This window comes from Ischnura elegans, chromosome 10, assembly GCF_921293095.1.
Source record: "Ischnura elegans chromosome 10, ioIscEleg1.1, whole genome shotgun sequence".
NCBI lineage: Eukaryota > Metazoa > Arthropoda > Insecta > Odonata > Coenagrionidae > Ischnura > Ischnura elegans.
The window spans coordinates 85,029,019-85,052,977 of NC_060255.1; the positions used below are offsets into that span (position 1 = coordinate 85,029,019).

The window sequence follows — 23,959 nt, forward strand, 5'->3', positions numbered from 1 at the left end:
CGTGTCATTACTCCTATGGCCAACATTCACAGGAAGAACTCGCAAATGCACAACATTGGTTTCGTGTCAGCACTTATCAGATGGGTTTAAAGCAGACCTCTTTTTTTTTTTTTGGCAACCCCACTTCCGAAAGCCATTAACCCTTTCCGCAAAGGATCACGCCGCGAAAGTACGTCTGGTCACAAAAAAGAATGCAAACAAATGAGTTAGTCGCTGTGGTAAAGCTCTGTTGAGCTCAAGGACAAGGGAAGTGAGATGGTCGAAAAGACCGATATAATTCTCAGGACTGAAGGCTGAATGCTTTCCGCTGAAGATCCAGATCTTAGCGTCCTACGAGGCGGAAATGCTGGGATGCGCACCACCTTATATTGAGTGGGTGTTACGATATTTTATCCTCAGGTCATTTGAGTTTATAGATATTCATTGAGAGGGGGACGTGTCAGCCCCCTCCCTTTTATTCACCCCATGATATTTATATTTAAATTAGGATTGAGCCGACTCCACTTTTTTCGATTCCGATTCCGATTCTTTCATATCGATTCCGATTTCATGCATGATTATTCGTATTAACAAGTGGGATATTGATTTTTCAGTAGCATTGCTGTCATAAAAATTTGAGAATTGTTTTAAATAAAATTACAAAGACAATTAAGTGGCCTACAAATTATATTTATTAAGAATAGCGAACTAGTATTTTGGTAGATAATATACCCTCTGCTTTAATAAAGGTAATACAGGTATAACTTGTGAACTTAACAGTCAACTTACTTTGCACAGTCCACAAGGGCTTAGGTATGTGGCGGCCTTTATGCCCCAAGCTCTTAGTGTATTTTCAAAATATTTATCTTCATGTAATCAATTGAATCGGAATCAACTTGAGGCGATCGATTCTAGATTCCGATTCGGAGCTCGTGAATTGGTGGAATCGAGAATCGAAATTTACAATCGACTCATCCCTAATTTAAATATTTACTAATAAAATTATATAAAAGGCTATCACTGCATGTTACGGCCACACCGTAGCGCACTATTTATATTTCTTTAATATTCACCGAACTAATTCAGACTAACAGTATTTAATATTTTCTTTATATTCTTCATTTGAGAGGAGGAGAGATGTCCACCTGTTCCCCCTTATATACGCCCATGCCTCAGATGTATCGGAAAGGGCCACGATTGAAAGAAATTAAATAAACCTAACTCACCCCCAAAGTTGTCAGTTTTGAATTGGTTGCCTTGTGATCTCGTGTTGATATTTACTTCGTGTTCTATTAATTTGAACCTTTGAACTATTAACCCCATTTTTTGCTTTTTTAGGATATCATTAACATAAGAAAATTAACATGACCTTTGAGTAAATAAAAATAAATCCCTCCTTGGTTTCTGGAGGTGTAAATACTAACTTTGTCGTACCCAATCAACGGAATTTTTTTAATGTACATACCTCTATATGAAAATTTGGAGTATCACTGTAGTTAAGACATATGTACCTCAAAATGTGTTGTCTTTAGGTTTACTAATAGCTGAAATAAATAATTATCAACAGTAATTTTTTACCGAAGGCCATGTTTTGCAGCGTAAGGTGGTTAAATTTCATATAAATGGCATCCAAAACAATTTAATACATAATACCCACCAAGATTTCAATTCCAACTTTTTCATATTTAACTTGCGTTGGATTGATTAATATTCCGATTTTTAATTTTTTTCTGATAACATCTCTGAATCGTATCCACTTAGGAGGGTATTGCTTTGAGTATTACGTGACACAATAGATTAAAAAATAGATTGGTGAACCGTGAATGAGCTTCATAAAAATTCAATTTCCTTTCTCGGGTCGCCCATGCTAATAAAGTTCTTTGGTCACCCGGGAGTCTATAGCTAAAAGCGTCCTCTCATGTCACTTGCTGCACGAATTCAACCCGCTCGTCCCCAACATAAATTGCCTTAAATGCCTTGGGGAGGCGAGGCGTGGAATTTAATTTTGCCGTGCGAGTAAAAAGTCCAGTGAAGCGGGAAATGTGCCTTCCAACGGCTTCCGCGCAAGATACTTCCCCGGTCAGCGAGAGAGACTTCTTGACGAGGAGAAATTAAAAGATATAAGGAATAGCAGTGTCGCAAAACACACTCCGGAAGTTATCTTCTTACAAGGGAAGCGTCCGAAAACTGGATCTCAGATTTCAACCAAATTTTGTATAGTTCTAGTCCATTTGGAGCTGTCCACGAATCACCCATATATGGGGTTATATAACCAATAATTTAATAAAAAAACGCAGTTTAACATTTACAGGTCTATTGCATTCCCTTAGAAATTCCCTCTCTTTAACTAAGAGTGGTAACCTGGTGGTTACAGTATACGACCACTGCGCAGAGGATACGGTTCATTTTTTTCATATTTTGTTTCTACATTTCATTTTACAAAAGCCTGCTGTCCATCATTATTTTAATGATTTTCACTGAAAATTTTATTTTCTGGATGGAAATCCTTTCCTGCGATGCAGCAGCGTAAGGTGTTTTCCCATTTTTTCATACGGAAGCCTAGTTTCAATTACGTTATTTCCGTGTCGCAACCCGAAGCATTTTTACGTTGCACATGCATTTGGTTTCCTTTTACGTAGCAATATGGACTTATATTCTTTCAAATCGAGTCTAATTTTTGCAATTGGATGGCTTTATTAGCTGAAATTTCAGCACTATACGGATTTGGAAAGGAAAATTTTGAACGTGAAGCAATGAGTTTTACACATAAGAATTGCTAATTCTCTTTCTGGGAAAGGTAAAAGCAAAATTTACCGACAAAATACTTCTGGGGAGCTTCTAGTTACAAATGGTTTGTAAATGAAAACACATTTACTCTTCACCCTATTTCATTTTTCCACCAACTAGCGGTTCAGCACGTTATGTCATCACCAGGCTCTGATGGCTTAGTGGAATGAAAGCTGGATCGTTCGGAGAATAGAGCTGTATGGACAGTGCCATTGTTCATATTTTAATACGAATGGTTTTTTTTGCCCTCTGGCAGGTTCCATGTACCTAACCTGGTCTCCAATTATTAATTTCCGGATCTCTTATTTGGTTTTATTGCGGCCACTCTTTGCTCCGTCGGTCATTTTCAGCCTTCTCTTTTCTCTCTCCATTGTCTTCTAAAATGTCATATATATATAATTCCATTCCCTCTCAAAACATGTCAGATTCAGCCTACCTCTGCCTTCAGCATATACGCAGCATGGTGTTAGGGCAGGGGTGAACTCTTCCCAAATTTGTCCTGTAAACGTAATGGTTTCAGGTGTTGAGATGTGATACTCCTATGTGATATTAGTCCAGCGTCAATTATTTAATAAATTATTTTTCTAATTTCACTGCTCTTCGTTTTAGAAATGAACAAAATTTTTATATTATCGTATAATAAATTCACATTAAATTTGTACTAGTGATGGGTCGGTTCGATTCCTCGATTCTTCGACTCCTCGATTCTCGACCAAGAACCGGAATCGAATACGAGTACTTGCCAAGGTGAAAAATCGATTCCGATTCCAGTAGTACTTCAAACAACAAAATATACGACCGCGTTTCCAACAGTCATTTGAATTTTCGCGCCACGTAATCGTAATAACAAAACACATATCTTCTAGGGATGTGCGAGTACTCGAAAATTCAAGTCAATCGAGTAGTTGGTACTCGACTCGAGCGTTTCGAGTAGCATTACGAATGTCGAGTCGAGTAGTTAAGGGTACAGAGCTTTCGAGGCTAGTAGGTCCAGCAATCTGCCGACAGGAAGCGCTATCATGAAACTCATGTAATAATGCAGTTTTTAAAGCCGATAAGTCATTCTATTGCCTTGGCCTGGTAGTTTCAGCTTGCCGAATACACTATAGTTGTCGACGTGGGCGCCGAATACCTTTACGCCAGCCGCGGCGGCCGATCGTCTTCCTACCCCCAACTTTTTTTTCCAAGATTTCTAATTAGTACTCTTTAGATATCTCTACTTTATATCGTGGTTCAAATTGTCCGTGTTATATTTTTCGTAAACGAAAGATACTGTCTACTTTACACACACACACTTTACACACTGGTCCGAAATCGGAAAAAGCTGGAATAAAGTCCAAAATGACCTTTTTGGGGATAGAGACTTAAAATATAGCGTAAATACTCATTAATCATTACCAGATATAGATGTATATGCCATTTTACATAAATACGAACCTTTAGTGAGATACAGAGGCCCAAACATGACCAATTTTTCAATGCCACGCGAGATATCGTTTTTCCTCAAAAAATCTTTGAATTTATCCAAGTGGTTTTGCGTTGGTATGAGTTGTATGGAATAAAAACGCAAAATTCCTTTGATCTGGTGCTTTGCCTATACTTTCAATGACTTTTGAAGATTTTGGCTCTCATCTGTCTGGTTTTACAACGCAAAATAGCCGACCCGTTTTTCACGTGAAATTTGACATAAAGTAGACAGTATCTTTCGTTTACGAAAAATATAACACGGAAAATTTGAACCACGATATAAAGTAGAGATATCTAAAGAGTACTAATTAGAAATCTTGGAAAAAAAAGTTTGGGGAAGGAAATAAGAGCGATTTTTCAATCGCGCGTCGAGGCTGTACTACACGCCGCGGAACTCTAAGGCTCGGTAACAGGCCGATTTTTCAAGTTTTTTAAAACATTAGTCTTGAAAATCGTCATTTAAAGCATGGATAATCGTCTTGATTGACTTAAAACACTAAACTGAGGATGTTAAAAAGGATTATGTATAGATCGACTGGAACATTTAGCGCATTACTCGAGTGAAAATACTAAGGATTGGATATTTTTCGGAACCATCCCACGCATAAGAAATATGCCTCGGGTATTGAAGTAAAGTGAAGAGATTAAATCAGCATACTTAAGAGAGAGAAAAATGAACTTTCCGCGAAAGGCAACAACCGATACCCTTTTTCCCTTTCCACCTTCGCCGAGGTGAATCGCGTGGAAGAGGGAGTTTTCACACCACAAGGCTCTTTTAGCCTTTTTTATTACTGCGTCCGTCCGATGTGATATTCATTTGTAGCGTTTAGTTTCTTTCTTGAACTTAAAAAAGCAAGAGATTTTAAGGTTGATTAAATGACGTGAGAATTATAGTATTTTTTTGGCTCTACAAAAGTAAAGTTTAGTTCTATAGTTCGTACGCTTCGTCCACTTGAATTCCACGAAGATTCAAGATCCAAAAAAATCGTTGATATTATTTTTAATAACAATTCCAAAGCCTCCGAAATCTTGCAATTTTGGTAGGAAAGTACTTGCCCAATGACAAAAGCATGTAGCAAAAGGCAATTTTCTGCAGGCAGTAATACTGTAACATGGAGACGTCAAAACCTGCTGGCTGAGCATGTAGAATTATTGGTTTTTCTGCTTGAGAATTTGAAAGGGCCAAATATTACATGATTCATATACGTATTATGTAATCTTTATTACAGCTATGAAAATTTCTGTGCTCAGGGCTCTCCCTTGTAGTTTGGATACATATATATGGTCGACATATTATGAGTGCCAATATTCTAAAGTAATACCTATCATGTAACACCACTTTTCAGGTATGTTCTGTTTTGAAATTTAGCTATTATATTTTAATTACATAGTGCTGATATGAAAGATGCTTTTGTCAACTGACTCTTTCACAGAGTAATATTTTTTAAAGTGGTTTTCTTGTTGCCTGGAATTAAGTGATATTTTTCTTGGAGCCTATGGCACCAGAATCGATGGAATCGGTATCGGTAGAATCGGAATCGAAATGTCAGAATCGGAATCGTGATCGGAATCGATAAAATTTTGGAATCGACCCATCACTAATTTGTACACATGAATTAACTATGAAGGTACAAGAGATAAATGTTGGAAACCTTTACTGTGAAATATTATTGGTATTGTGGCGATAAGTTTACTCATGAAAATGCATCAAATCTTCATTTTATTTTAATAACTACTTAAGTCCTACCAGAAGCTTTAAAAGGGCTTATGACTTTTGCTGAATGCGTGCCCGAATCATTGAAAAAAGCAATGACCCCATTAACAGTAAGAAAATATCATGATTCCTTGGATAAAAAATATGAGATAAACGCTTTTAAATTTGGTGGAATTGTGCTTAAAGAACGGTCAGCTTTACTTAATGGAGAAGTAAATCGGATAAAAATGGGTTCATCAACTCTTATGTACACATTAGAAAATAGCAAATGAAACAGATGACTTAGGACGTGAGTGTAATGTTAGTGCTAATAGAAGATAATCTTTGATATATTTGTGCCTTGATGAAAAAAATAATCCTACGTAACATTTCCAATGGCAGCAAGGTTGCAGCTATATTTCACTCTACCGCTTCAGCTCAAACAACTTCGTTGTTTATGCATAGAAATGTACATGTATGCTATAGCACTTATTCCTCATCATATTGAGGATATGAGAAGCCAAGGGGTACAAGCGATATTTTTCTTAACACAGGAAGGTTAATAATTGTTAGAAGAAATACGCAAAAACTTGGTTGCCAAGGAATACGAGTGAGTTTCTGTTCTGTACTTGTATCGATCGGAAAATCAAATGCAGTACAAAATATCTAATTTATCTCGTTCGTTATCCATGCCTAATGTCTGTACCTAACTCTGATTAGAAAAAAGAAATCACTTGTAACCCTTGGCTTCTCACCCACTCAATGCAAAACTCATCAACCGACCTTGGTTTCAACACATTGCGTAATTTTCAAGGAGATGAACCGCGCCATGAAAATGACACAAAGTGTTGAAACCATGATCGGCTGTTGAGTTTTGAATTAGCGTGTAAATTACCTTTGTGTTCTTTTATCATGGATATATTGAACTTCCACAAAATCAAGCCAGAAATGATTTTACACGTGCACAAATAAGTAATTGCCGGCCTCGGTGGGCGCCGGGGTAACGTCCCCAACTGCTAACCTAAAGGTCGCGGGTTCGGATCCCGCCTGGATGGCTTGACCACCATCCAGGGCATGGGTGTTTGTGCATGTCAATCAAGTTAATTGTAAGAGAGGACAATGTTGTCCTAAAGTCGCTTGAATTATAAAGACATAATTATTATTAGTATTATAATTATGACTCGAAATTATAAATTCCGTCGCTTTCGCTTGACCATAGTAATGGGTATATTTTGCACCCAAGGTAAATGAATTCAGGGTACTTAATAGATGACTTTATTCGGACGGGGTAGAAACAAAAAAATTCCTTCCTCCATCTAACACCTTGAGTGGCGACTTGAGTGGAGGTGAGTGCATAATGGTGAACGCTTGAGCTCATGGCTATCAAGACTCCAGATTGCCTTGTATTTCATGTTGGGCTATCTTTGGACTCATGCGAAATCACCTTATCCTCACCCTAGTGGAGCTATAATTGACGTAAACAGGAAACTGCTTAGGCCTAAGACGCACTTTGGAGGGAGCTGGAGGATAGGAAATGCATTCTTGAGAACATAACAACACCAAGGTAAAACACTCTCATTTTTATTTAAACCTAAATAAAATTTTATTGTGTCGCAAGGTAAAGGTTTGGGGTCCATATTTACTTGATCATCCCTTCAATTAAAAGGACTTACTTAAACCAAGTTCATGAAATCTCCTTCTATCCATATGACCTATGCTATACTTTGCAAGTATTTGTATGATAAATTTCGTTTATGAATATGCTGGAAAAATTGTCAGTAATTCTGTTGTATCAAGTTAAATGGGTGATTTTAACATGCCACTACATTAAAAAAATAAAATGAATGCGATAAAAAATTATGCGATGAAGTTAAATATTATGTATGTGAAATTTGTGACATTAGTCTAAAAATTTATCGCTGCTGTAATAAACTACTATTTTAAATTAAAGTACCTCAATTATACAGCATAAGTTTTTGTGCAATGAATTATTTAGATATTTCTTAAAACTAGATTTTATGGACTGTTTGGAACCATGCAGTTTATTGTAATTTGAATTCTGAATAATGAGGACTTTTCGTTTAGTGAGACGTTCAATGAACAAGTATTATATTCATAAAAAAAATTTAGACTGTGTCATGGTCTCTATTAGCGTTTATAAGTTTGGCCGAAAAGTTCAAAATTTAGGTGAGCTTCAAATATGATATTGGTTTTCTTTTTATATTTATACGATTAAAACCTTCAGGCATATGTAATATTTACATCGCCGAATAGTTCAAGTACTCCTCTAGAAATATTGTAATTTTTCTCTACGCCTTTCGCTGTCTTGCAGACCCATCATGTAGTTTTATCGTATAAATATTTATACAATACACTATCGTATTCAATTTTATTTCGCACTTGAACTATGAGAAGCGGCCTTTCCAACAGGAATTCATTCGGTCAGATGGAAATTTCGCAAAATGGCAATGTGCTTTACCGATTTGGCTTACAGCCTAAAATATGGAAACGAAATCGAATTCCGCTTCCTCTAGTTTTTTTTTATTTCCAACTTCCCCGTAAACTACGCTAAATGGCCTTTATAACGGGTTTATGAAGGGTTCCAACATTGACTATGCACGAAACAATCATCAATGCCATGGATAGAGGGGCAGAAAAAACTCGAGGGGGGGGGGGTGTAAAAGATATCTTGAGTCACCTTTACTTTTATCCCAATAAAAATAATCAGGTCACATGCCGAGTTAAAGAAAATTTTAATTGAATTTATTACACACATATACAAGACAATGCCATCTTATGATATAAAAAAAGTTAAAAGTGTGGTTCTGCGATGTTAGGCAATATGGGCGGGCCCGCAGGGGGGGGAGGCGCGCCCCCATCTGTATCGCCACTGGTATAGGGACCAACTAGCCAGACGGGACTAGAACCCACGACCTTCGGTTTGGCAGGCAAGGACTTCATTCCACCGCTAGCGAGGCCGACAAATGAGCCAAAATCGTCTATTAAAGTCGGGAATGGCATGCTCCTGGTTTGAGTCCTTGAATTGGCGGGCGAATGTTTATAATGCAACGGGTGCTTGTGGAAGCGGCTGCTTTTGTTGAAGGCACTAATGTGAAATTGCCGGTGGAATAGAGGGGCGAAGAATGGAGATCCGCCTTGCGTCTAGTAGACGTCTGCTTGGGCCCAATTGGCGCTAAACGGCTGAGGAAATGCCGCCTCACTGAGGTTCAGACGAGTCCCCTCCTGCCTTAGCGGCTGCAAATGAGTATCAACTCGGTGGGACTGCCATTCAAGCAAAGCGTCGCGACGGGATCGCGATAATAGAACTATTGACGAGGTAAGTCACACGCCTCTTACAAATTATTCTCCTATTGGCATTCTAGTGGACCATAGTAGGCTCAGAGGAAATTCTTACTGAGGGCCTCGAGTAACAATGTGGTGTAGTGGAGTACCCTTTTGACTCCCATCTGACTGCTACTGATGCAATTTACTTCGTATTCATATCATAATTTTGCTTTCTCCCCTTTTCTATGTGTATCTAATTATTTGAATTTATTGGGTCGTTTCTTTTGGGTCTTTTATTTTCTAAACACGTTTTCACGGTTTTATACGGCGAATTATTATTAGGACGAAGAAGGTAACAATTGATTTAAAGTTGATTTTAAAACTACTCATCTCGACTCGTTGCGACAATTTTATTTTACACTCAGAAGAAATATTGACAAGTAATGTCTTGCAAGTGTCCATTATCGATTTCATTAAACTGACGGTTAGTGGTAATTTTCTGGGGCCAAAAAATGGTCAGCTCTACTGGACGGAAGGGCGACCCTTTTTCGAACCCTTTCTCGGGCTCTCAGAGATAATCCGGGTCGTCGCGAGACGGGCGTCACAGTATGAGGTAACCGCTGCCGATATGACCTTTCGTAGTACATTTTTTACTTTACTAATGCCAGTACTTGGAGGTAAACAATTACACCTATCATACTCATTGCCGTTGAGCGATGAAATGCGTCTTTTGATCGAGGTTCTACGATGAGAAATAAGGATTTTACGAAAAGTGATCAAATTGACGCCCATTGCCTCCGCTGAATTGGCAACGCCGAAATTTTGTGAGTGGAGGGGGAACGCGAAAAGCTCCTTTTTCTCCCCCCACCCCAATTTTTAGCTTGTCCACATGTTTCAGGTGACGAGGTTCCTCAAAGGTGTTTGGCAGGGTGTGAGCTTTCGCTGACCTTCACTACTTCATTTAATCTTCTGTATCTACATAACTCCATGCGAGCCAAGGGTGTCTGGCAGGGGGTGACCAATCACCAAGATCACCACAAGCGCATGGAAAAATAAAAGCATGTAATCGCCATCTACAAAATATCCTGAGAGCCACCGCTAGGGTGTTTGGCAGGGGGTGACAAATCACCAACATGCAGCCGCCACACCGCCACATGCACACCGCACGGTCATAGAAATATTAGTGTTTGGCAGGGTGTGAGTTTTCACCGACGTGCACTACTCTATTTATTCTTCTACATCTGCATAACTCCATGCGAGCAGCCTCTCGGGTCTTTGGCAGGGGGTGACCAACCACCAGCATGCAGCACGTAAAAGCATGTAATCGCCATCTACAAAATACCCTGAGAGCCACCGCTAGGGTGTCTGGCAGGGGGTGACCAATCACCAAGATCACCACAAGCGCATGGTTTCATTCCTGAAGAAAGGGGTAAAGTGATCTGAGAGTCGTTAATACATCAGATTCATTATTTCAAATAGCAACCGTACCAAATAGAGGAGAGAGTATTCTTAATTTATTAGCGACAAATACACCTCATCAGGTAATAAACGTGAGCACTGTTGAGGGAATAAGTGACCATAAGGTAGCAATAGCAAAGTTTTCTCTAAATACCATTGGAAATTTTAAAACGGAACGTACAATTTTCATTTTTTAAAAGGCTTATTTTGATTGGTTTAAGAGTTATCTGAAAAATGCTTGGAAGTTAGAAAATATCATCTCCTGCGCAATAAGTTCGATAAGAATTATTTTCGTCGTATTTTATCGCTTCTTTTTGAAATAAACTGCTTCACTTAATTATTATCTTTTACTGCCTCATCCACAACCATCCTGAAATGTCTACACCTCTTTCAATATCTTATGAAGTTTTGGGCTTTACTCGGGCTCCCGAAATGTAGCCACTGTTTGAAGCCTTTGTAATCCAGTTGCAATTCCCACCAAAGGTAATTCGTTATTATTTTTTTTCAGGGTTAAGTCAATTTTGTGTTGGTTGAATATGCCAAATTGTGTAACTTCCCCACGTGTTCCGGTGCCGTGGGTAGGCAGTCAGCTCTTGGTCGACATGTAGAGCGGTTGAACTTGAGAGTTATCTTTTTTTGTCATAAAAGATCAATCTGAAGTATTGCATTTTCAATTATAGTGATCCACCTGGTCTTTCAGAACATTTATCAAGTACCCATCGCGTGCAGTCACAAATAGGAATTCTAACTATCTATTTCTAATAAATTTCTGTGTTAAATTTGTGTGAACTTCTCCGTCAAATTACATTTTGAGCGATTTTTGCATCTTCGTTAATACGGTTTTGAAGAATGGCCCAGCGGATTTGGCTTTTTTTAGCGAGAAACTAATACATTTTTTTGTATTTTAATATTCATACGCTAGGAAACTTCACGCCACCAACGGCTTGCAATGAGCAATCCCGTGCAAATCGTATGGACATGGTTAATAGTCATTAGTTCTCGGTTTCTCATTTCCGGTTGAGCTCTGCACAATATACAATCAAAATCAACCGTTGGGTTTAAACATGATTTTGAGCGAGAAAGAAAGGGCTGGAAATTTCGGAGTTTTTTCTTTTTCTCCTTTTCAACGTGGATTTAATTTTTATTTTATACATGCAAACATAAACTTGTGCATACAAATCATTTTCCAGCTTTGCTTGGCTTGGGGGCAAACGAAGCCATTCCAAATGCCTATATCTTCCCATCATTTTTTCCCGTCCATTTCCGGGTCTTCCTCTAAGTCTATTTCCGCTTAGCTCCAGCATTAGTTTTCCATTTTCCTTTTATATTTTAGAAAAAATATTGAATTCTTGATGGAACAGACAAGTGAAAAACAAAATGTGCCTCACCAGAAAAATGTCGGTTAACTGGCGCGCTGGACTGGATCGCATTCGAGTGAAATGCAAGCCATTACAAAATAGGATTGCGGTGGCAAGGACCTTTCACATGATTTCATCACTTGTCGAAGACTTTTTTTTAGGTCCTACCTCATTAGATATGAGTGCCTACACGTGCGATCCATTAGAGGAGCGCCCGGCTTGCAAATCTGCAAACAGTTCTTGAGGTGGCGGACAAAAAGCCGTCTCGACTCCATTATTGAGGTCTAATCGCAAGCAGTTTAGTCACGACGAAGAAAGAATCTTGTGGTTATATATCAGAAGATAAAATGACTACTGTTGATGTGTGTAAGTTGTCTATTTCATTAGTAGTTAGTCAAGAACACTTATGTTTAGTTTACGCTATAATCTCAAAGTTGAGAGGGCATTAGAGCAAACGGCTTATTTAGAGGACGCACGATCCATCGTATTTTCACTTGAAGCTTTGGATAGAATCCTTTAAAATTTAGGTTATCATCTTGAAATTTTTAGAGAAAGTAAAATGGGCTCCAGTTAATATTTTTCTGTATCGAATATATGAGTTGAGGATGAAGTACAGTGGCAAAATATTTCAATGTGAGATAAAGGTAAAATTTTGAAAAGTTTTACTTAATATTCCATAGAAATTTTCAAGATGATGGCGCTTGTCTTTAGCAAGTAATAATTCATAATAAAACGTTATTAAAGGTATAGGGATGCGCCCTTTTAAAGACTTGAGGACTTCTTCCGTTGCAGCTGTGGAGGAATCATTCTTTGGTAGTAGATGGATTAATCATTACTTATAAAGTTTCAATATTTATTTGATTTACGGAAATCATGAAATTGAAGTTAAAGATTGTCGTTACTTGAGGTACTTTTCATTTTTACATACTGTTTTCAATATGACGTCAGTGGTTACGGTTATGTTTTTCTGGGAAGCCTACCGTTATAAACATAGATACTTTCTGACCGCTGTTCTTTGTGTATATATGCATCTTTTTATTGCTTCATATATCCATAACACTAATACTACCCTTTCTAATGTGACAGCGTTTTTTCCACCGCAGCAGATTTGAGCAATCCATCACCCCTCAACACGCAATCAAACCACTTCCAATGTCATTGAGCTATTTTTTGTCCTCTCTCGCAATTTCACGTGGTTTCTCATTTTTTACTTTCAATATCGTCTTCCTGGTTTTCCTCCTCATCCAATGTGGAAACGGCTGAAGTCTCCTAACTAAAACTAACACGTTCGAGGTTGCGCATTATTCTTCCTCGTCTTTTATTTACTCAAAATTCTTGGAACTTAAATTTACTCGTGGAGACTCAAAATTCGTGCTTTTGCCTTTTTCTAAAACCTTCTTTTGACAGTGTTATCATACTTTTTCACACATTCGGAGGCATAGAAGAGGGGGCAGTGTCAAAGCTATGCTAGAGTCTTTGGGGTGGAAACCATTTAAAGGAAGGAGAACCATAAATAGGTCATATTGGGTCTATGAAGCCTTTAAAAAAGAGCGGGGATGGAAGGAAATAGGTCAAAAGCTGGACTCACCCTGATACACAGGAAGGAACTATCATTAATTCAAAATTAAATTCAAGAGGCAGAAAACAAACATTTTGAAAAAATCCTTCCTGCATTGAGGGATAAAGGAGTGGAACGATTTAACTGAAGATATTTTTGAGATATTCCCAGCATATGCTAAAATGTTTAAGAGCAAGTGTTCATCGATTCTTGGTTGATTTGATTGTGATTTATTATGGAGGAAAGGAAATTGGGTTATTTGGTTGAAACTTCATTTGTTAGTTGTATGGTATTCGAATGAATTATTTTCTGTCCCTTTATTTTTATCTTAGATAGGTATACATTGCATTCTTTTATTTTAAATCTAATGCTACCACCAAGCTTAGACTACTTGGCAATATGTGAAAATAAATAAATACCGTTGCACCCATTTTCCTTATTATTACTGCAAAAATAACGAATATATTTGCCTTTATTCACGGAGTATTTATTTCAAAGAAACGTCAGTGATGCCTAATTTTTCCTCGTTACTTGCATTCGATGCGTGTGAATGAACGTGACAAATATTTTTGGATGTAGCGACTAGGGAAAATAGAGTACAGTTAAGGAAATTTAGGCTGATAGGGAGGCCTAAGTTCGTCGATCAGATGACGCTTGAGGGAGGTAGAAAAACATCAAGTAGACTGCCGAAGACTGCTAATTTGATTTGGGATCCAAAATTATACTTTTATAACTAGAAAACTGGGCCATTATGTTCATCCGTTTACTGTAAATATCGTTCAAAGATATTAATCTTATCTTAAGTTATCACATATATATCTGACCTCAGTGGGTGGTTTGAGCGGCATAGTTAACTGTGAAATACACATCACAATATAACATTGAATATGATGAAGCTGAACTTCGACGTTTTATGTAGCCGGGACCCAAACGAGACCCAAATTTGGTGCAACGATGTCAAGATTTCACTTAAATGCGTAACAGATAAAAAAATCAATTGTAGCCCGTTGCCTATTCCCTAAAATATGACTTCATCTTGATGACGGGAATAAATTATAAACACAGTGTTCAATATTGTGGCTCTCTCTTCTACAGAATTTAATGAAAGGGATTCTAAAGGGGAGGTTACAATCCATTCCATGGAAGGTTGATTTATGCTGTCACTTTGGTCGATTATTCATCGGTGTTCAAGTATCCGAAGCGCGACAATAAGCACAGAGCATATTTTGCAGTAATTATATTATGAAGGTTAACAACCCTGATTGTTACTTATTTCTCCTCAAAGGTATATGCATGGTTACTGGGGGAAATAATAAATAATTATCCGGTAATTTTCAATATCCATATTTGGAATAAATTCTTGTGTCTTCAAAATGTGTAATGCCAAAATGCTCTGAATTTTATGTTCCCAAGTTTTATTTGTATAAGATGTTGTTAAGTATTTTATATATCATTCTGAAATGTGCCGCATAGTATGCATGTGTGTGAAACCCTCTGACAAGCCAAGCTAGGCTTAGAGGGACCGTGTATGCGGAACACAATAAATGGATGTAGTTTTAAAAAGTCGCATCGATTTCCCCGTGAGCGACGCGAGTTGCGATTTTTGTAAACTCATTTAAATGCGCGATGGGTGACAACAGGTGTGGATCCTTTTTTGAAATATTAGTGGACTAATTCATCGACTGTGCTTGGTGTTTTGGTGGTAGCCAGTCTCTGTAATTCGATTTGGTTCTCACCGGAACCCACCACATCATATCGGTTTTCAGCGAAGGATAAACGACTCAGTCCAACGCACTGAGATGACAATGATAAGCGAGTTAGCGGAATTAATGTCGACCATCGAGACTGCTGTTTAAAAGCAGACTGCCCGCTGCAATACGGACTGCGTGCTTTCATCAAGACTCACCTTCAAATTATGAGATTCCAATGACAACAGTTTAATGATACAACTTTCAGTGTTTTGCAATTCGGCGTAAGTCGTGAGGTGTCATGGAAATTACCCGAGTTTTTAAAATCATTCACAGGGAATTTGAAATCGGTCGATACAGATTAATTGAAGGAGAGAGAATTCCTTTTTTTTAACGAAATATAAATTAAAACCTCGTCTATTTTTTGCTGTTATTGACGGCAATGAACTAGTATAATAGTAGGTATTGAGAGAGCTGTAATAACTTCCCCGTGAAGGCTATCCGTGGAATAAGCATGCTGCTGATCTGACACCATTTTTACGCTAGCAACAATCGTGCCGTACTCAGTGTTCTAGGCTTCTGCTGGTTCAGCCGAACGCTACCATTGACTCCGTTACGACAGGGGAGTTCACGTCATTCTCGGCTATTTGAGTACGGAATATTTTGCCTCACTGCATCTTAACACTTTGAGTGCTAGCGCTTTAAAGCCTCATCCTTACCCCAGTGCTGGGCGTTTTTACGAAAGTTTAGAAATTTTTAATAATTTTACTACAATACATAGAAATTGAAAATAAAGACGACCATATTGTTTATAAATTTATCTTTAATTATGTGTTTAGGTGTAATATACGCAAATAATATAATATTTTTGCCATCTCTACAAAAATAATCAATTTTCTTAAAAAAAGAAAATTGAAAATTCCGGATTTGTAATACAAATGATAATCACAATTAAAATTAAATATACATTTTCCTTTCAAATACCATTATGTGAAGTGTGAGCATCATTTTTATCGACTATTTATGTTACATAATTTTTTTTTGTATGATATATTTGAAAGCATGGAGATACACAAAATCCTAAATGGCAAATTTTGCACTCAAAAGATGTGTCCTTTCTCCTTGCCTTCCCTGCTTGCTCTGTACCCTTGTCAGAGCACACTTTACATCTTCTTTGAGCCTTTTTCTTTTCTGGGGGAATTGGTATTCTACTGAGAAAATGTTTTCCGGAGAGACGGGTTAGATGACCTCCACTGGGACCAGGTCCTGATGAAGGTTCTTCCTGAGTAATTGCAAGGTCACTGCAGAGTTCCTTCATGAAAGATGTCATTGGAATTTTTTTCCCTGTAACTTGGTTATACAAGACACATGCATTTTGTACTGTCATCAAAATCATGTGGAAAGCTAATTTCCTCCACCATTTCATACTACGGTGGTCAAATACACCATAGGACATACGCTGGTCAGAAAGGTCTACACCAAATTTTTTCTTATTATAGTTCACCACTGCAGCTGGCTTAGTTCTTTGGTTACCTCTTCTATCACTATAGGTCACCATTTCTGATGTATGTCGTGTACTTATGATGTATACATCACGCTTATCCTTCCAACATAACACGAGTACATTACCTTTCCTCCTGTAAACTTGTTCCCCACGACTTAGTTGAGGATTACGAAGAGCACTGGGCATCCCTCTCCTATTTTTTTGCGTTGTTCCTACCAACCCCGTTTGGAGACCTTCCAATTCCATGGCAAGCAAGGGACTTGTATAGTACCTGTCTGTATACAAAGTATGCCCTTTTCCGGCTAAGTTTCCAAGAAGCCTTGTAACAACATCTTTCACAACATTGTCCTGACCGCAAAATACGTCGAAGTTCCAAATATACCCAGAATCAGATTCAGAGAGCATATATAACTTGATGCCATAACGGCTAGGTTTCTGAGGCATGTATTGCTTGAAACTTAGCCTCCCTCTGAATGCACACATGCCTTCATCGATGGTCACATCCTCTGCCGGTTGGTATGCACATTGAAATCTACTTCTGAGCAACTCGAACATGGGACGAACCTTGTGTAGAGGGTCAAAACCTGCCTCCCCTTTCTTCTTTGCACTGGTGTTATCATTCAAATGAAAATTAGCTAAGATGGATAGGAATCTATCCCTACTCATGACACTAGGGCAGAAATTACATGATATGACCGGATCTGTGCTCCAATGATTGGCCAAAGATGGCCTCTCACTGATGCTCATGTGCAAAATAATTGCTAGGAATTTTCGCACATCACCCAGTGTAACAGTTTTCCACTTCAGCAGCCTGCTGTTAGGAGATATTTGATTCAAACTCCTCTTTTTCTGTAAAATTTGCCGAGCATAAAGATTTGATTGTTCCTTGATGATTTTTATAATATCATCATCAAAAAAATAAGAAAAAAAATCAGCAAGAGGAGTGGTTTTGTCGAGACCAGTTTCCTCAACCATACCAGACATTCCGGTGAAAACATTTATATTTGGAACATGGTCTATTTCACTCCAACCTCCATCTTGTGCATCTGCCATGATCCTTCGTCCTCCTCTGCCTCGTGGCCGCCCTCTTCTACCTCTCAAACCCCTTTGATTCATGGCCGCTGCTTCGGTCTCACAATCACTGGTGCTACTGCTGTCACTCGAATCTAAAGGAACAAAATAGAAGTATACAAAACAGGCATTTGAGAAACCAAGTTGAAAATATTCAAGAAACCTTGAGTAATATGTAAGAATAAAATTATCTAAAAAACGACCTTACGCAATATTTCACAAGTAACGTAAGTGGGCTTCAAGAATAACAGAGGTCGTTACGCAGAATAAAAAAAATACCAAATAAAAGACATTAGCTTACCTAAGTCAGATGTCACTTCGTTTAAAATGAAATCTGGATCATCTTCACTAAGTTCAGCATCATCAGAAGTGCCACTGTCATCCCATTCCCGACGTAGTTCTCTAAGAATATCTTCATCACGGAGCATAGCGTCGGCCATGATGACTGCTTTTTCCACAACTGACAGGGTGATGCAATACCTATATTTTTTCGGTCATTACTGTAGTGAGCTGCCATCTAGAATATTTTCTATGCACTAACTCGTGTAAGCAACCGATCTAAGTAGATTTCAGAACGTAATATTACGCTGGCTACATAAAAGACGATCAAATTCAAACTGACGTAATATTACGTTGCCCGCAGTTCTACGAAGATTCACGAGAACGTAATATTACGTCGTTAGCACTCAAAGTGTTAATGACGTTTTACGCCAGCGGTATCAATATTTTACGCAGCCCTATTTATAATAATGCCAGTGATATGTTTTCATGCATAGGATGTAGTTAAAGTGAGAATCAATGGCAGGTTTGCTTGATGTTAATGACGATCATGAACGTGCATATATATTATATGAAGATGCGAATTTTGTAGTTCATATTTGCTCTAGTTGTTAGTTAGGTATTTAATTTGAATGAATTGAGCTGGGATAATGAGGAAGTTACGAACATAAAAAAGGAATCGTAATTTTTACCGCTATCTCATTCATCAAAATCGCTTTTTCTCTGTATTTGTCACCATAATGCTGCGTTGCTAAAATTTAAATTGTACTTTCAGATCTTATTGATATGTTATGGTGAGGTTGATATGCATTTTATCTTTCATCAAGTACTTTCTTTGCGAAAATTTCTCCGAAACTTAATAATATTGCCTTGAGTCCTTTTTTTTATCTTAGTTGAATAATTGCTGTTGGTTAAGTAGGCACTCTTCCATCTTGAATCTTTGGTTCAAATTATTCCCCAAGATTATAAATTATGCTGACAAGGAATGCATTACTGCGCTTATCTTCAATGCGTAGCACAGAATCAAGAGCGTATTGTTTCCTCGCTAGGAATGCCAATGGCAACCGAGGAATGCAGCAAATTCAGCAAGTTTGCGCACCACATGAGTGAGTTCTGGTTGGTTGTGGTTTCTTTGGAAGACGATCAACTAATAGTGTTAGTATCAGCGGATGGGGTGAGTGACAATATTAGAACTAAAGGGATGAGGGAAGACTGGATAGGTACCCAGTATGGTGATAAGTACGTATCAAATCGCACTTATGGAAGAAGCCGAAAATGTCTCCTCTTCCTCTAAAGTATAGTTTAATACATTTAGTAAGCATTCCCATTAAGTAATTTTAATGCATTTGGAAAGGTGGAAGGTTACACGGGATTTCCACCGGGTCAGGTTCTCCAACTCCATCTCGGCCGACGTTTCGATGGGCGAGTTGTCCATCGTCTTCATGCCCTGAAGACGATGGACAACTCGCCCATCGAAACGTCGGCCGAGATGGAGTTGGAGAACCTGACCCGGTGGAAATCCCGTGTAACCTTCACAATTCTATACGCCGGAAAAGCCTACGATCATTCTTCATTTGGAAAGGGATTGATAGGATAATTTCGGAAGGAGAGGAGACCTTTCCCTTACATTCGTCGATGAAAGGACTACCATTGGCAACTCAAAACATTGGTTTGGCCCCAATGCAGAGAATACCTACAGTGACGAGAGGTGATCGCGCCTGCAGGGATATTTCAGGAATATTATTAGAATTCAATTATGCAGTATCTGCTCCTAATGTCTTCCTTATCTCTCCCGAATACAGGAGATATTAATGCTTAGTAATACCGTGAGGACCGTAAGATGATTATGTGTTTATAATTTGGGGCCAATGCAAGGTTAGGAAAATTTATGGTAGCTAGGAAACTCCATGGTATTTTATGCGTTCATATGTACGAATATTAAAATATATGACGGAGTATCACTACATTCGATAGCCGTGCCTTTAGGCATGAGTCATTAAACTGATTGAGACTATGGTGCTTAATTTTATTTATCTGTTTCACATTAATCATCATTACTTTTCTTCCTCCCTCTGGATTGTACCAATTGTTAACTTAAAACGTTGGTTTGGAATCGTTGCAGAGTGAAAACTCGCAGTGATTTCCTTCCTCCCTTACATAGGACTCTGTGAAGTGCTAATATGTTCTTCTTCATTTAGGACAGATGCGTAAAGGACGGAGTCATACTTGACTTTCGAAGTAAAGGACTTTCTTCCTACACTATGGAAGCAACGTACGCAATGACGAAGGTATTTATGGAGAAGTATATTAAACAAATTGCAAGGATAATTAGTATGTAGTCAGTTGGTGTGTGACCGATTAACGTGGAAAATAGACAACTAGGGATCGGAGTTGATGCCTTTTTGATGTAGGGAAATTGATAATTATATCCTTGAAATTGGGTCAACTATCCATGAACGCAATATTCCGTGACTCGAATGAGCTTGGCTGCTGACGTTTTAGACAAGACAATTACTTAGGCCCCGAAATTGTCTTCGCTGAAATTTAAGCAATTAGAATGTAAGGAACACAGTCCACTACGATAATTCTGCACGCGATATACTTAAAACTTGTCGAATTCCGGAATAACAGCACTTAAGGCTGAAAGTTTTACCCCTCAGCGAAGAACTTGTTCAACCGGTGGCCGAAAAGAGGACTTGGGCCTTGTGGGAAAGAGCTGATAAAAAAGACGCTTCGCGAAGAGGAACAGAGTGGTAAGAAAGCGGTATTTCCTATCATTGGAAGGAGGGAGTAGAAGTGGACTCGTGACTTTTAATCGAGGCTCTAAAATTTTGAACGGGGAACCTATTACACGCCTTTGAATACAAGTGGAGCAATAGGATTTTGAGGGTGATACTCAATTTTTATTTCCTTGGAAACTATGCTCATTGTACAGGGTTTGGCAACATAACTTCCTTTTTGAAAATTCGCCCCACTTTGATGTTGTAACAGTGAGTTAGTGGTTTTGTTTAAGAGGGTAACTATAAAGATTTGTTCCCATATAGTATAGTTGCCATCATGCGTTGGAACAGTGAGGAACGTGCGTTAGCCGTTGAGGTCTATCTGTCGAGTGGTGATTTTTGAGTAGCGATTTTGAATGGCCTATCGATTTGGCCCCTTGTGACTTTTTCTCCTCGGGGTTTTCGGAAGTCCCGTGTTTATGTGAACCGTTCAAGGACCCTACGTCATCTACATCTTTGAAGACCAGCATACAAAAAGAAATTGCCAACATGACCTCTACTATAACCAAACCAGGCAAAACCAGAAATAGAGGATGGGATAAACAAACATGACAAAACCAGAAATAGAGGATGGTGGCCGCAACTACCTGATTTGATCTTCAAAACTGTGTAAAACAGAACTTTAGATACGTGCCCACATAATTAAAATAACAATTAAAATTTTAAATCCATGAAATGGGTTTTATTAGTATCGAAAAAGTTTATGTTATGTTTAGGTTATATTGCCGCACCCTCTGGTATCATTTACTTTCCCATACATTAAATGACACTTTTCGACTAATTTATTCGCATTGTGACACATACAAGCGCTTTAATGTATATTTTTTGTTGTTTAACCACCGAAAAATAACCAGTTGTGGCGAAGATCAATAAATTAAAATAGAAAAGCATAAATGAGTTACAAAGAGCATAATTATTTTCAAACTAGTGAAACCTTACTTGGTGGAACATATACTTGAAAATATGTCAAAAATATCTCTGCTTAGGTGTGAAATGCAGCGTGAAGAAGATACCCAATTCATCTGGAGTGAATTGCCTTCCAAGTCGATCGCAGGACATTTGTCAATGACTTAAGGAAGTGTTTGATAAGGATGAGTAATATTATGATAACAGCTGATGTCATGCAGAGTGGTTTCGTCATTATTCAGATGCACTCTACTTATGCTTTCTATTTTTGCTTGCCGATTTGTTTGATACCGTTTTGAACACGTACAGGGAATATCTCACAAACTGATATATTTGAAAGGGTATCTCTTTAAAACTACAGTAGTCACAAAAGCATGCTTCGTAGTAAAATGAAATAGATGCTAAACTATGTCGCAATGATGCCAATCAAATAAAAATGAATATAATGAAAGGATGGTGAAAGAAAAAGGTTTCAAAAAAGATTAAATAACAGCGAAAAAAGGGAAAAATTTAAAAAGCGTTCGATTATGAATATTTTTCGTTTTAACTAGTAGAAAACGTGTTAAAACACCGATTTGTACTTTCTATTAACTGAAATAGTGTGTTATTTTAGTATTTAGGAGTGTTTTTTAGATTAGCGATACAGCGCTATAATTATACGCCTGATTTTTTTATAATGACTTCCATTTAACTTTTAGTTGTTAATTTTTTCATGGTCATATATTCTAGCAGCTCAGAATGTGTTGCCTGAGCCTTATTCCAGGGAAAATGACTAAGAATGGTGATTTCTGAGATTATGGAACTGTCCCAACGTTTTCTAGTTGTTCTAATGTTTAATTTTAAACTCAAATGAGTCGTTGGTGGTGTTATGAAGGAGACATGATGCATTGGTAACCGACGCTTTTCTCGACCACGAGACCGCCGATTACTGGTAGCGATAGGCCTTTTGGGAGATATTTCTGTCGCAAGCAAAGCAGTAACAATTGGCTTCTATATCCCTTCACTTGACTTCGTACGTGTGGAATATTGAATGAGGCCGGTGAAGTACTGTTATACAAAAACATTTCAAGCGAATAAAGAAGTGCGATTCGAGTTTGAATATTGATGCATTATCTTGTATTTTAGATGAAGTGGAATTATATTGGTAAAGGATAAAAATTCTTCTATCTATATCCATCTACCTTATATCTAGCTCAGGTGTCTAAAAGAGTTGTATTCTCGGAGGAACAATGATGTGTCTTTCATGTTTAAAAAAATATAAATTATTCATGTAATTGGTAACATAAGGTTTCCATACTTCATGGAGATCTGACGTATTCTGAGGAAGGCTTGTAAAATAACCGACGCCTGTAAAAATATTAAATCACAAAAAATATGATTTGGGAATTGGAATTTATTCAAAAGTGTTGTGGAAGAGGTCTAATGTTGATACAGACTATCTCCGTAATATACTATGCATGAATTAGGCTGTTATTTCGTGACTATAGAAGTACTTATTGTGGTCATCAACTCGATATTAGGCAATAAAAAGTTGGAAAGTTGAACTCAGACTGTTTATATCAACAATTCGGTGGCCTTGCACTTCAAAATTTAATTCAGTCTTTAATTTTGTAATAAGAATGTTTCGAAGACCCATAAATATCTAAATGATTATCGCAACCGATAGCTCTGTCTATGCATTCTTACACAAAATCAAAATTCAGCTGCACGAAGCCTGACTTGGTAAAAATAAACAAAGAACATAAATCTCTCTTATTCACAGTCAAGGTCATGTTAAGGATTTCTTTTGTGTTAAACACTACTGCTAACTAACGACTAACTTCTTTATGGTTATGGCTAACGGAATTTCCTGATTAAAGCCTTCAGAAAATGGTCATTCGGTTAGGCTGTCGACTAGACAAGCCTATTGATGCTGTAACTATATCTACGGCGTTGCCCAGAAAACTTGGGACGTCTTGAAGATCTTTGAGCGGGGAAAAACGTAATAAATCAGACTGAGACCCTTAAGAGGTTACTCAGGTACGAAAAAATCGTGCTGCGCGCCCTTAGTAATATCAACCCATTCCGTCTTATTATACGGCTTGTCGTTTCCCGTCGAGACGAAGGTCTTTAAGTCTTCTTTTTTTATTTCATTTTCCGTTCGCCT

General features: G+C 37.9%; 2 protein-coding genes across 2 annotated transcripts in view; both read right to left on the reverse strand.

Annotated features, from left to right (window-relative positions):
• LOC124166648 (xyloside xylosyltransferase 1-like) overlaps positions 1 to 23,959 on the reverse strand; it is a 147,698-nt gene that overhangs the window by 52,608 nt on the left and 71,131 nt on the right. The window lies entirely within an intron of this gene.
• LOC124166647 (piggyBac transposable element-derived protein 4-like) lies at positions 15,970 to 18,523 on the reverse strand. Its single transcript, XM_046544265.1, has 2 exons — positions 18,150 to 18,523; positions 15,970 to 17,943 (listed from the first exon to the last, which is right to left on the reverse strand). The coding sequence occupies exons 1-2, from the start codon at positions 18,286 to 18,288 to the stop codon at positions 16,295 to 16,297; spliced, it is 1,788 nt and encodes a 595-aa protein (XP_046400221.1). The 5' UTR covers positions 18,289 to 18,523; the 3' UTR covers positions 15,970 to 16,294.